General features: G+C 41.8%; 1 protein-coding gene across 1 annotated transcript in view; it reads left to right on the forward strand.

Annotated features, from left to right (window-relative positions):
- Positions 1–13,175: 13,175 nt before the first annotated feature.
- chka (choline kinase alpha) overlaps positions 13,176–14,341 on the forward strand; it is a 62,966-nt gene continuing 61,800 nt past the window's right edge. Inside the window, exon 1 of the mRNA XM_043705924.2 lies at positions 13,176–13,768. Within this exon, the coding sequence (XP_043561859.1) occupies positions 13,545–13,768 (224 nt within the window). The 5' untranslated portion in view covers positions 13,176–13,544. The remainder of the gene's footprint in view (positions 13,769–14,341) is intronic.

Consider the following 14,341-nt stretch of genomic DNA (forward strand, 5'->3'; position numbering starts at 1 on the left):
GAAGATATGTGATTCAATGCTTATGCATTTCTTTTTGCTGTCTGATATATGTAGAACAGAATACTAGTGGCCAAATCCTACCAGATTTGCATACAGTCCTATATGCGAGGGATGGGTATTTGTCAGCTATAAAAAGCAGTTTACCATTTGTTTAAAATCCCCACAAAGGTGAACCGATCCGTTGGGCTTCACAATCAGTACAAACAGTACAGCCCTTTTACAAACGGTACTGGTTTGATGATCCCTTCACTTTCCAGCCTCCTAATTTCTGCCTCTAATTTTGCACTAAGGCAAATGGCACTGGGCAGACCTTACAGAATTGCAGAATTGCTTACTGGTCAACTTGCAAGGTGGCCTTGGCTCCTAGATATGCCTGAAACACTTCTAGGTATTTAATTACGATTTCACTCAGGCAAAGCCATTTTCTAATTTAAAAAACGTTGAACAAATCAAGGTGAATCTTTCTCAACCAATTTCACACCATCAAGCTTGGACCTGAGCCTTTTCCTGGAATCAGTGGTAATTGAAGTAGTTGCTTCTCATATAATGTTGTAACCTTAATCTGTAAAGGTTCCTCTGTATAGGTTCTCAGTCTCGCAAAGATCTTACACAACCTTAAGGGTGGAGTCCAAAGTGAATTTTGTAACGCTAGCTTTCTGTCTCTCTCCATGGATGCTGTCTGACCTGCTGAGATCTCCAGCATTTGTTGTTTTCAGCGAATTTTGTAAAAGACTGGTTCTGCAATCACTGATACAGTCGTGCTGGTATCAACCTCAGTCAGAATTGGGTGACCATTTAACTACATGTTTATTTTGATTGGTTTTGATTTGGATGTTGCCATGCAATTTAACTGTTCTAAGCCAGAGGTTGGTGGACTTTCCAGGATGTGCACTCTCCTGGATACTGGCATATGAATTTTCTTCCTCAATTCAGGCCTATTGGAACAATTTTTTTGTCTTGAGTCCACATACCGGCAGCAACTACAATGGCTTGCCAGCATAGATCCTGAAGAAAATGTTAACCATTTGGCTGAGACTTGGTATGTTTTGGGGTTTTGCTGTGGTTTGACCTGGAGTCCCTCTGTTCAGGATATTGCTAAGCAATTGCCTTCATTCAAATGGTGTTCCCCAAGCTCAGTATATGTGACGGTGTTTACTTGCATCGGCATTCTCTATAATTCATGTGCACATTTTCTAATGACAACCAGTTGCAGTGCCTGTTTGAAGTCCAGATGGGCTTCAGTTAGGCACTTTTGCATGGTGACATCATTAATTCCACTGCCAAATGCTTTCTCAGCATCTCATTAAAGGGTAAATCAGAATCATATCACTCTGGCAGTCATCCCAACTTGGTCAAAAATCCTAATTGGGTTGCCCTGGTTCTTGAACTGCCAAGTAAAACTGATAGTGTCTCAGAATTAGAGGAGGCTTGGGGGTAATAATATTCCTGAACTAAGTCTATCAACTCCTGTAATGTTTTAGTATCTGGTGCATCAGGAAATGTTAGGCTCCAAATAAACAAAAAAACTGTAGGTCTGCAGGTAGTCAGGAGAATTACTCGTTGCATTTCATTTGCCCCCCCCTCCAATGTCACTTGTAAAGAAAAAAATAATGCATTCTCTCCACATCCTGGGCCCAGTCTTTGAGAGCAGTATTGAATGAATCAAGCCTCCAAAATAACAGCATGATACCAGAAATACTTGTCCCAACTCAAAGACAACTGTTGTGAGTAATTTCTATTTTTCTCTTGTCACCACTGACATAACTCCATTGAGGCTGGTATCCCATCACCAAGTCACCCTTTACCTATATATGCATAGTGCTTGACAGTGGCCTGGCTTTCGCAGAGCCATCTCTCAGACTAAGCAGAATCTCTGACACTCTTATTTGTATCTGTCAGCCAGGGCTCTCTAATTGGACAAGTTTAACAGCCCCAATCAGGGAACTCATATTCTGTGATTTCCCACCTGGCTGAATTGTTACAATCACTACATCACTCCCCCTCTATGTCTGGGGGCTTAGGCCTACTATATAATTGCAGTCTCTCCTTTGGTGTTTCGCCCTGGGCACGGTTCCTCCAATTCAGCCTCATTTAAGGGCAGTGGGTACTGAGCTGTAGCCTGCCTCTTGTACCTGGAGTGTCTCAGAAGAATTTTGTCCTCTTCTTCAGGTGGTGAAGGCATCAGAGCTGTGACATCCTATCGGAAGGATGTTATGGAACTTGAAAGGGTTCAGAAAAGATTTATAACGAAGTTGCCGAGTTGGAGGGTTTGAGCTATATGGAAAGGCTAAATAGACTGGGGCTGTTTTCCTTGGAGTGGGAGAGTTTTATAAAATCATGAGGGGCATGAATAGGGTAATTAGACAAGGTCTTTTCCCTGGAGTGGGAGAGTCCAGAACTAGAGGGCATAGGTTTAGAGTGAGAGGGGAAAGATATAAAAAGGACCTAAGGAGCAACCTTTTCATGTAGAGGGTGGTGCATGTGTGGAATGAGCTGCCAGAGGAAGTGGTGGAGGCTGGTACATTTGCAACATTTAAAAGGCATTTGGATGGGTATATGAATAGGAGAAGTTTGGAGGGATATGGGCCAGGTGCTGGCAAATGGGGCTAGATTAGGTTAGGTTATCTGGAGGACATGGATGAGTTGGACCAAAGGTTCTAATCTGTGCTGTACTTCTCTATGACTCTATGTCCATCTCAGACTCTGAAGTTTCTTTGACACTAGACAGAGGGGGAGTACCCCTCCTATTCTATGAGGTCCAGCTGCTGACATCTTTACAATTACGACAAAGGACTCAAAATCAATTTGAATTTTTTTTTTGGTTTTTTAGAAGGATGATGAAGTGGTATGTTTAGTTAATATGCTAGTTTATGAATATCTGAAACACTGCCACAATACGTCAGTCCAAGTTCACCTCCAAACCTGGACAATAACTATCATACATTCAAAACACTAATTTTATAAAAAGAAAAATAAAATTTAGAATTTTATAGTTAAATAAACTTGTATATACCAATGCAGATTGCCATAACTAGGTCAATAATTTTCCAGTGGTCCTGAAATCTTGTCCAAATTTTCAGAATTAACAAGCAGTAGAATCATGACACTTTATGACACTTTGTACTTTGCCCTGTTAAACGTGGCATCATAAAAACATCATAAAATATTCAGGTATTGTAGGGAGAAATCCTGACCAATTTTTGATTATCACATTTTATGGTGATAAGTAGAGTATGGGGTAGTAACCCAATTACACAGAAATGTCATTAAAATAAACTTTATTGACCATTATTTATCTGTTTAATGGGTATATGTGTATGCATTCATCAACATAAAAGATGACAATGTTGGAAAATTGAACTGATGTTTTTGATATATTTCAAACAAAATCTGTTAGATAAATGATACCATAAGGTACTTGAGGAAGATTGCCAACTCAGTGCAGATTGTTCCTGTATTTGCAGGACACACAAGGCACGAAAGAGGGTCAATATTAGCCATAACAGAGGAAGCTTTGATTTTGTTTTCTGTCTGGAAAAAAATCAGTTTGTTATTACAGAAGCATGGCTTTCTAAGATTGCTGTGGACAGAGTGAGTTCAGTGGCTGGGTTTCATCTAATACTTCCATGTCATAAATTTAAAACAAACCCCCAGGAAACTGTGCTTGTACCAGACAACTGTTTAGTTTAGAATTGATAATGTTGAAGTATTTGCTTTTGTTTTTGGAATAGTCAACTCTAGAGTCATAGGGATGCATAGAAGCAGACCCTTCGGTCCAACTCAACCATGCCGACCAGATAGCCGAAGTAAATCTAGTTCCATTTGCCAGCATTAGGCCCACACCCGTCTAAACCCTCCCTGTTCATATACCCATCCAGGTGCCTTTTAAATGTTGTTATTGTACCAGCCCCCACCACTTCCTCTGGCAGCTCATTCCACACATGCGTGGAAAAAGTTGCCTCTTAGGTCCCTTTTAAATCTTTCCCCTCTCACCTTAAACCTATTTTTAGACCCCCCTACCCTGGGGAAAAGCCTTCGTCTATTTACCCTATCCTCTTGATTTTGTAAACCTCCATAAGGTCAGCCCTCAACCTCCAATGATCCAGTGAATATAGCCCCAACCTAATCAGCCTCTCCCTAGAACTAAATTGGAGGAACTGGGCCCAGGTTAAAAACACCACAGGAGAGACTGCAAGAACAAAACTGGTCTATAATCAATCCCTCCAATCCTGGCAACATCCTTGTAAAACTTTTCTGAACCCTTTCAAGTTTCACAACGTTCTTCCTGTCGGAGTGAGACCAGACCTGCACACAATATTCCAAGAGTGGCCTAACCAACGTCCTGTATAGCTGCATCATGACCTCCCAACACCTATATTCAATGCACTGACTAATAAATGCAAGCATATCAAATGCTTTCTTCACTATTCTATCTACTTGCAATTCCACATTCAAGGAACTATGAACCTGAACTATATTAAATATCGGCTGATGTGACTCAGCAATCTCACACTGCTTGTATCACTGGTAGACAGTGAACTGAGAAGGTACACAATTCGCAAGCCTTTCTCACTTTAGGCTATCTTCTTGGTTAGTCAAGCAAATAATTTGGGTTATGATGGGTCACCAGGTTACACATTATAGTTTAATACACACCGGCTGCTGTTGATGTCTGTCATGGATGTGCCTCAGTCTTGAGTTGAACAATATTTTTGAAATCTGTCCTATTCAGCAAGATGACAGTACCATAACTCACGATAAAGGATATCTGCAATGTGATGGTATGAGTCAGTTTCCTAAAAAAACTACCGTGGTATCTTGCACCAATATCCTCATGAACAGATGCATCTCTTAAGGGTAGATTGGTTGGGATGAGGTTAAGTACATGAGTCTGTCTTGCTGGCTTCCTCACCATCTGTCACAGGTGCAGTCTCTCAACACTGTTCTTTACGACTCAGGCAGTTTGATCAGTAGTGATGTTTTCCCATCTAGTGTACATTCTGTACCCTTGCCACCTATAGTGCTTCATTCAGTTGGTGTTTAACATGGAGAATAACTAATTTGTCAGCTGAGAAGGACAGGAGTATGGTAGATTGTAATTAGCAGAGGTTTCTTGACCATGTTTCCCATGATATAAAGAACAGCTCTTATAGGAGCTTTTACTGTCTGTTTTTACTTTTCTTGCTAGTTTACTATTGTATCTAATTTTTATTTCTTTATTATATTTTTAATCATCCATTTTTGCTTTCCAAAAATGTTCCCAATCTTCTGGTCTCCCAATAATTTCTCCAATATTGTACATCTTTTCTTTGAATTTGAAATCATCCTTAACTCCTTTGGTTAGCCATGTGGGCCATTATTATCAAAGGGTCTATCTTTCTTGCAATGGAATATATCTTTGTTCTGAGTTCTTATAACCCTCTTCCTGTACTGCTGGACATTCCTTCATACTGTGGATATCGCACTGACTCAGTCGACAACTTTGACTCATTCTGGCAGGGTCTCTCTGGTAGTCCTGAGGAAAAAGGACAGCTATTCCATCCACCACTACACACATTAGTCCTTGTGGCAAAGTGGTGGGTCAACGTCCCTTTCTTTACCATTTCTGGAGCAGCATTTCACACACAGGAACTGTGAAGTTTTCACACACAAGAACTGTGAAGAGCAATTCTGGACTGACAGCGCTTGACCTGGTCCACAGCTGTGTTTTCAATATGGCAACAGTTGTATGAATACTGAAAAGTTCTGGCAGTGGTGATTAATTCTGCTGCGAGCAAGTACAAGTTAGTGCAAGCGAAACACTGTAGGGGCAAGGTGCATAATAATGAGGCTAGCTGCTGAGTATTGTGTGAGAAAAACATGGTAGAGCTCACAGAGAGAGACTGCGCATGGAACTCCCTGAGGTTGACATATAACTGCATTTTTGTAAATTTCAGCTGCTTTCTTGCTTGTGGAGAAGCTTTATAAACAAGGATAGCAAGGGTAGAAAGGGCCGCCTTGGATACGCAAGGAAATAAAGGAAGGCATCCAATTAAAAGCTCAAGTTTACAAAGTAGCCAGGAGTAATGGGAAACAGGAAGATTGGGAAAACTTTAAAAAGCAACAAAGAACCACGAACAAGCAATTAAAAAAACAAAATATAGATTATGAATGCAAAGTAGCACAGAATATAAAAACAGGTAGGAAAAGTTTTTATAAATATATAAAATGGAAAAGGGTGGCTAAAGTGAACATAAGTCCCTTGCAGGATGAGAAAGGGGTATTAATATTGGGTAATGCTGAAATGTTCAAGGCCTTGAAAAACTATTCTGTGTCAGTCTTCACAGTGGAAAAGATGTATCTAACATGCCAAAGAATGATGTTAAGGAGATGATGAGAGGTGAGGACCTCAATTCAATTGTTATCACTAAAGAGGTAGTGTTGAGAAAACTTGAGGGTCTAAAGGTAGATAAGTCTCCACTCCTGATGAAATGCATCCCAGGGTTCTGAAAGAAATGGCAGACACCGTGTCTCCCCACTAATGTCACACACCACGTCTCCCACTAATGTCACACACATCTCCCACTTAATGACACACACCACGTCTCCCACTAATGACTAATATATGCGTTAGTGGTAATTTACCAACATTCATTGGATTCCGGGCAGGTCCCAGCAGACTGGAAGACAGCGAATGTCATACAGCTGTTTAAAAAAGGGTGTAGGCAAAAGGCAGGTAACTATAGGCCAGTTCAATTAACATCTGTGGTCAGGAAAATGCTGGAGGCAATCATTAAATTAGAAATAGTGAGATATCTGGATGGAAAGGGTCCCATTAGGCAGATGCAGCATGGATTCAGGAAGAGAAGGTATTGTTTAACAAACTTACTGGAGTTCTTTGGGAATATAACAAATGTGGTGGATGGAGGGGAATGGGTGGATGTTTTATACTTGGATTTCCAGAAGGAGTTTGATAAGGTGTCACATAAAAATACTCATCCATAAGATAAGAATGCATGGAGTTAAGGGGAATGTACTAGAATGGATAGAGGATTGTTTGACCAATAGAAAGCAGAGAATTGGGATAAATGGGTGTTTCTCTGGTTGGAGATCAGTGGTGAGCGGGGTGCTGCAGGGGGTCGGTGTTGGGCCCGCAACTGTTCATGATATATATATAAATGATTTGGAAGAGGAGACCAAGTCCATGTATCCAAGCTTGCTGATGACACAAAATTGATTAGATTAGATTACAGTGTGGAAACAGGCCCTTCGGCCCAACAAGTCCACACCGACCCGCCGAAGCGAAACCCACCCATACCCCTACATTTACCCCTTACCTAACACTACGGGCAATTTAGCATGGCCAATTCACCTGACCCTGCACATCTTTGGACTGTGGGAGGAAACCAGAGCACCCGGAGGAAACCCACGCAGACACGGGGAGAACGTGCAAACTCCACACAGTCAGTCGCCTGAGGCGGGAATTGAACCCGGGTCTCTGACGCTGTGAGGCAGCAGTGCTAACCACTGTGCCACCGTGCCGCCCACTAAGTGAGTGGAAAGGCAAACTGTGCAGAGGATATGGATGGTCTGCAGAGAGATTTAGATAGGCTAAGTGAGTGGGTAAGTGGTCTGGCAGATGGAGTACGATGTTGGTAAATGTAAGGTTATCCACTTTGGAAGTAAAAGTAGTAAGTCAGAGTATTATTTAAATGGTGAAAGATTGCAGCATGCTGTTGTGCAGAGGGACTTAGGAGTAATACATGAATTGCTAAAGTTGATTTGCAGGTGCAACAAGTAATCAGGAAGGCAATCAGAATATTGGCTTTCATTGCTAGAGGGATCGAACTTAAGAGCAGGGCGGTTCTGTGCAATTGTACAAAGTGTTGGTGAGGCCGCACCTGGAGTATTGTGTACAGTTCTGGTCTCCTTACTTATGGAAAGATATACTGACTTTGGAGGTGGTGCAGAGAAGGTTCACCAGGTTGATTCTGGAGATGAGGGGGTTACCCTATGAGGAGAGGTTGAGCTGCCTGAGACTGTACTCGCTAGAATTTAGAAGGAGAGGGGATCTTATAGAAACATATAAAATTATGAAAGGGATAGGTGAGATCACAGGCAAGTTGTTTCTGCTGATGGGTGAGACTAGGACTAGGGGACATGGCCTCAAAATTAGGGGGAGTAGATTTAGGACAGAGATGAGGAGGAAATGCTTCTTCCAGAGAGGAGTGAATCTATGGAACTTTCTGCCCAAGGAAGCAGTAGAAGCAGCTTCACTAAGTTTATTCAAGACACAGTGCATGGGTTTTGCAAGGTAGGGGAATTAAGGGTTATGGGGATAACACAGGTAGGAGGAGCTGAGAAGATGGATAGATCAGCCATGATCTTAATGAATGGTGGAGCAGGCACGCCAAATGGCCTACTCCCGTTTCTATTACTATGAAACTATAATGCCTGTTGATCAGAACTAACTGGATAATTTAATATCATGATGTTGTGGTTCTGTTCGCCGAGCTGGACGTTTTTGTTGCAAACGTTTCGTCCCCTGTCTAGGTGACATCCTCAGTGCTTGGGAGCCTCCTGAGAAGCGCTTCTGTGGTGTTTCCTCCAGCATTTATAGTGACCTGTCCCTGCCGCTTCCGGTTGTCAGTTTCAGCTGTCCGCTGTAGTGGCCGGTATATTGGGTCCAGGTCGATGTGTTTGTTGATGGAGTTTGTGGATGAGTGCCATGCTTCTAGGAATTCCTTGGCTGTTCTTTGTTTCGCTTGCCCTATAATGGTAGTGTTGTCCCAGTCAAATTCATGTCGCTTGTCGTCTGCGTGTGTGGCTACTAGGGATAGCTGGTCGTGTCGTTTCGTGGCTAGTTGATGTTCGTGGATGCGGATCGTTAGCTGTCTTCCTGTTTGTCCTATATAGTGTTTTGTGCAGTCCTTGCATGGGATTTTGTACACTACATTAGTTTTGCTCATGCTGGGTTTCGGGTCCTTCGTTCAGGGACAGGCCACTATAAATGCCGGAGGAAACACCACAGAAGCGCTTCACAGGAGGCTCCCAAGAACTGAGGATGTCACCTAGACAGGGGACGAAACGTTTGCAACAAAAACTTCCAGCTCGGCGAACAGAACCACAGCAACGAGCACCCAAGCTACAAATCTTCTCACAAACTTTGAATATCATGATGTGTTAGAAACTGACAAAATCTAAAATTTGGCAAAACTGCCTCAAGGGTTACTGCAAAAATATTTAGCAATGCCTTAATCTGATAATTTATGTAAAGCATGATTGAAATTTACATCTTCCTGATTATATTTCTCAACAGTTTAGTTTTAGAAAGGATTGTTTTATTAGCCAATTATCCTTTTTAAATTTGCCAGCACTATAATGATGCAATTGGGACTGTGAATAATTTGGCTACTCTGTTTAGTGGGGCACTATAATAACTTTAGGTTGGAAATGCTGCAGAATGGCCCAAGTCCCTCAGTAATTGATTTGAGAAACATTTTAAATATAAACCCTTCATCAAACCAATTGGTCTGACATCACATGACTGTATTTTCTAACACATCTTCCCTCACCCAAGAATAATAAGGTTTCCTTGTCCTCACTTTTCAGCAACCAGTCTCCACATTTAAATGATCACTATCTGCTATTTCCATCACTTCTAGCAAGACACTAGCACCAAGCATATCTTCCCTTCCCTCCATTGTCAGAATTCTGCAGGAACTGTTCCTTCTGTGACATTCTCCACTCCTCCATAATTTCTCACACTCCCTTACCCTCACATTGCACCTTACCATGCATTTGCAGAAGAGTGAGACCAGGGAAAGAGTGAGACCTTCTAGAGACCAAACGGGCAACCTGTGGATGGAGCCAATGGATGTGGGTGAGGTTAAATGAATATTTCTCCTCTGTCTCACAGACAAGAAAGACACTGTGACCAAGATTTCACTTGGCTTGGTAAGGTTCTAGAACATTTTAAGAATAATAAAAAGGAAATATTAGATGTTTTAGCAGACATAAACCCCCAGGGCGTGATGGGATGTATTCCGGGCTGCTATGGAAGGCAAGGAGATTGATGGGCTCTGGCAGAAATATTTAATACTTTGCTGGCCACAGGTGAAGTGCCAGATGACTGTAGGATAGCTAACATGATTCCTTTATTCAAGAATGGCAATAAAGATAGGCCAAATAATTACAGACCAGTTTGTCTGACCTCAGTAGGAGGGAAATTATTGGACAAACTTTGAAGGACAGGATTCATCAATACTTGGAAAGGCAGGGATCGATCAGCAATAGACAGCACAGATTTGTTAGAGGGATTTTCTGTCTGACTAATTTAACTTTTTTTTTGACAAAATATATTAGATGAGGTTAATGCAGTTGATGTGGTTTACATGACTTCACCTAAGACCTTTGATAAGGTCCCACATGGACGGCTGGTCCGAAAGGTAACAGCCCATGGGATCCAAGGCAAATGGATCCAAAACTGTCTTTCAAATAGGAGGCAAAGAGTGATGGTGGAGAATTCTTTTTATAATTGGAAGCTAGTGACCTGCGGTTTACCACAGGGCTCGGTGCTGGGAGTCATGATTCTGAAGAAGGTCACTGGACCGAAATATTAACTCTGATTTCTCTTCACAGATGTCACCAAACCTGCTGAGCTTTTCCAGCACCTTCTGTTTTTGTTTCTGATTTATAGCATCCGCAGTTCTTTCAGTTTTTATTTAGTATATAACTCAGTGCCACATTTTTTCAAGACATGCCCACCTTGAAGAAGTTCTGCTTCTCTCTCCCATGGGTTTTCTGTTCCAATTTTTTTTTCTTGTGCACCAACATTAAATTCACTGTCACTCCTGGTGTTTGAGTAGGTATTTGCTAAAATTCATTTCCACTGCCACATCACATTCCTCAGTGACGCCCCTGGCTTAGACTTACCCCACCTGAAGTTTCATCACTCGTGCTTTGAATCCATCCAGGATCACAGGTATCTCCAAGGAGTTCTGAGCAAGAATCACCGGACCCAAAAAGTTTATTCTGATTTCTCATCACCTGCTGAGCTTTTCCAGCAACTTCTGTTTTTGTTTCTGGGAACATTGATGTTTATTCGAAAAATTGGTGCTGGAAAAGCACAGCCGATCGAGGAGCAGGAGAATCAATGTTTTGAGCATAAGCCTTCATCAGGAATGAGGGGGTGAGCCAAAGGGGCTGAGAGATAAATAGGAGGTGGTGGGGCTGGGGGGAAGGTAGTTTGAATGCCATAAGTAGATGAAGGTGGGCACGAAAGTGATAGGTCAGAGAGAAGTTTGGAGTAGATTGGTGGGAAGGAAGATGGACAGGTAAGACTGTTCAAGAGGGAGGTGCTGAGTTGGAACGTTGGATCTGGGATAAGGTGGGAGAGGGGAAATGACGAAACTGTTGAAATCCACATTGATGTATGGATTTCACATCAATGTATGGATTTGAGAACTGAACACAATATTCCAGGTGTGGTCTAACCGGGGCTCTATAGAGCTGCAGCATAACCTCACAGCTCTTAAACTCAATCCCCCTGCTAACGAAAGCTAATACACCAAATGCATTCTTGATAACATTGGGCAAAATTGTGGATTGCAGATGCTGGAGATTAGAGTCGAGGGTGTGGTGCTGTAAAAACACAGCAGGTCAGGCAGCATTCGAAGAGCAGGAGGATCGACGTTTCGGGAAAAGCCCTTCATCAGGAATGAGCATTTCTGATGAAGGGCCTTTGCCCAAAACGTAGAATCTCCTGCTCCTCAGTTGCTGCCAGACCTGCTGTGCTTTTCTAGCACCACACGTCTTGATAACCTGATCGACTTGGGTGGCAACTTTGAGGGATCTATGGACATAGATCCCAAGATCCCTCTGTACCTCCACACTGCCAAGAATCCTACCTTTAATCCTGTATTCTGCATTCAAATTTGACCTTCCAAATTTAATCACTTCACACTATTCCAGGCTGAACTCCATTTGTCACTTATCAGCCCAGTTCTGCATCCTATCAATGTCCCATTGTAACATACAACAGCCCTCCACATTATCTACCTCACCACCAACCTTCGTGTCATCAGCAAACTTACTAACCCACACTTCCACTTCCTCATTCCAGTCATTTACAAAATTGACAAAGAGTAGAGGTCCCAGAACTCATCCATTGATCACCAAGCTACAGACTGAATACTTTCCATCTACCACCACTCTCTCTTCTATGAGCCAGCCAATTCTATATGCAGACAGCCAGATTTCCCTGTATTCCATACCTCCTTACCTTTTGAATAAGTCTACCATGGGGAACCTTATCAAACACCTTACTAAAGTCCACATATATCACATCCAGTGCTCTACTTTCATCAATGTGTTTTGTCACATCCTCAAAGAATTCAATAAGGTTTGTGAGGCATGACCTGCCCCCTCACAAAGCCATAATGACTATCTCTAATCAAATTATGGTTTTCCAAGTAATCATAAATCCTGTCTTTCAGAATCCTCTCCAATACTTTACCCACCACAGACGAGACTTCATTTTCCACTTTTGACACTTTACAGCCTTTAGGAAACAGTACTGAGTTCAACAACTTCAGAGCATCAACACTGTCCTCCATTTTAATACTCTACCCTCACGTCTTGTTTGTGTTTTGCTGGTTTCGTTCTCAGCAGAGTTGAGCAACTTTCACCTACTCAAAATGAGCATTCACGCCTACATTGCAGCTCCCCCCATTCCATTACAATTCCCTTTGCGTTTGAACTGGGCACCCTTTCCACCTGTTCCACTTGCTCTTTTTGCTCAGTATTAAAAACAATTTTCACTCGCTTTTCAGTTCTGAAGAACAGCTGTTGGTTAACTCTGCCTCTTTCTGGGTAAATCCAGTCGGACCTATTGAATTTCTCCAGCGTTTTCTGTTTTGACTTAAGGATTTTTGCAGGATGCAAAAAAAAATCGTTTTAAAAGAATCATGACTGGGGTAAGAATCCGACTGTAAAACAATAGAACGGTGATTGTGGCAATGTTCTGAACTGAGAGCGTCAATGAACTAAGGCTCAAAGCCATTGGATGGCAGGGGGGCGAGGCAGGCTGTATTTCCAATCACATTCTTTCCGCTTATTGGTAAAGGACGTCAGGAAAGTATTAAATAGGGAGCACATCCGCTGGTTGCGCATAGTGCGGTTTGCTTTTGGGGTGGATAGTGTGGCACGATATATTAGGTATAAAAGCGTTCGTCATCGTTTTCAGCCGTTAAATTTAATAAATCTTTTAAAGATCGGTAGATTTATTTTATCTATCGATGTTAACATTTCATTATATCAAATTTGTATTTTTCGGCTGAAAGAACTTAAAAATATTGATTTTTATTGTTTTTCCGCAGTAATTCTAGGCGCAGTTAATTTAAGAGTCTGATTTTTTTTCTCTCTTTCCATCTCTTTGTCTCCCAGTTTTTGTGTACTCCTGCTATTGGGAGTAAAAGTGAGGGGGAGGTGTTGGTTCCAACTGCTGTGAGGTTATTTTCCCCCTGAAGTGATCATTGTAATTATATATTTTTCTATCAATATAAATGAAAACCAAATTCTCCAACGCAGTGGACACTCTAGGGATGGGGCTGCTAATTGCACAGAATGGGATCCGCGTTCAGGATGAGGAGGACATCGAGTACAAAGCTGGAAGAGCAGACGCACCCGACCCTCAAACCAGACATAAAGCTTATCTGTGGTGCAAAGACTTTCTTCGAGGTGCTTGGAAAACCCTGTCAGAAGACGAGTTTCAAATTAGCATCATCCGGTTAGTGTCTTGTGTATCCTTTAAAGTATTATTTTCTTCGTCAGTACATTTTTTTGGGCGGGGGTGGTGGTGGTTGGGTGACTTTTTTTTAAAATGGAGTGGTATTGAATCTGAATTTCATGACAAGGGGGAAAAAAAGGTAACAAAAAAAGAGAAACGAATTGATTAAAGATGGAGGCGACACGACATCTTCCGGACAGGGCGCAAAATCCCCTTTGAGCGGCAGCATAATCCAAACCGAGTATTTTAATTTGCACTGTTATCACTTTCAAACGGATCTGTCGTCGTGAAAAAAAACTAAGAAAAATATTGTGGTTGCAATGGCTTTAAGTAACTCCATGGCAACACGATCCGCTTAATGTTTCATCTTTTAAATGTTAATAGAAATTAGTAAATGTATTGGGCGTAAAGTTTTGTATTATTTAAAATCTCTAGTCTAAATATTAAGTGGAACGGAGGTTTAAAAAGAATTTGGAATTAATTAAATGCGGATTTACCAAGAAAGAGACTTGAGGTGAATTTGATCCCGCATTGTCCCCACCCAGTCCAATCCATCATGCTTAAAATGCACTT

This window comes from Chiloscyllium plagiosum, unplaced genomic scaffold (assembly GCF_037043375.1).
Source record: "Chiloscyllium plagiosum isolate Xiang-an unplaced genomic scaffold, Cpla_swu_hap1 HiC_scaffold_18, whole genome shotgun sequence".
NCBI classification, from domain to species: domain Eukaryota; kingdom Metazoa; phylum Chordata; class Chondrichthyes; order Orectolobiformes; family Hemiscylliidae; genus Chiloscyllium; species Chiloscyllium plagiosum.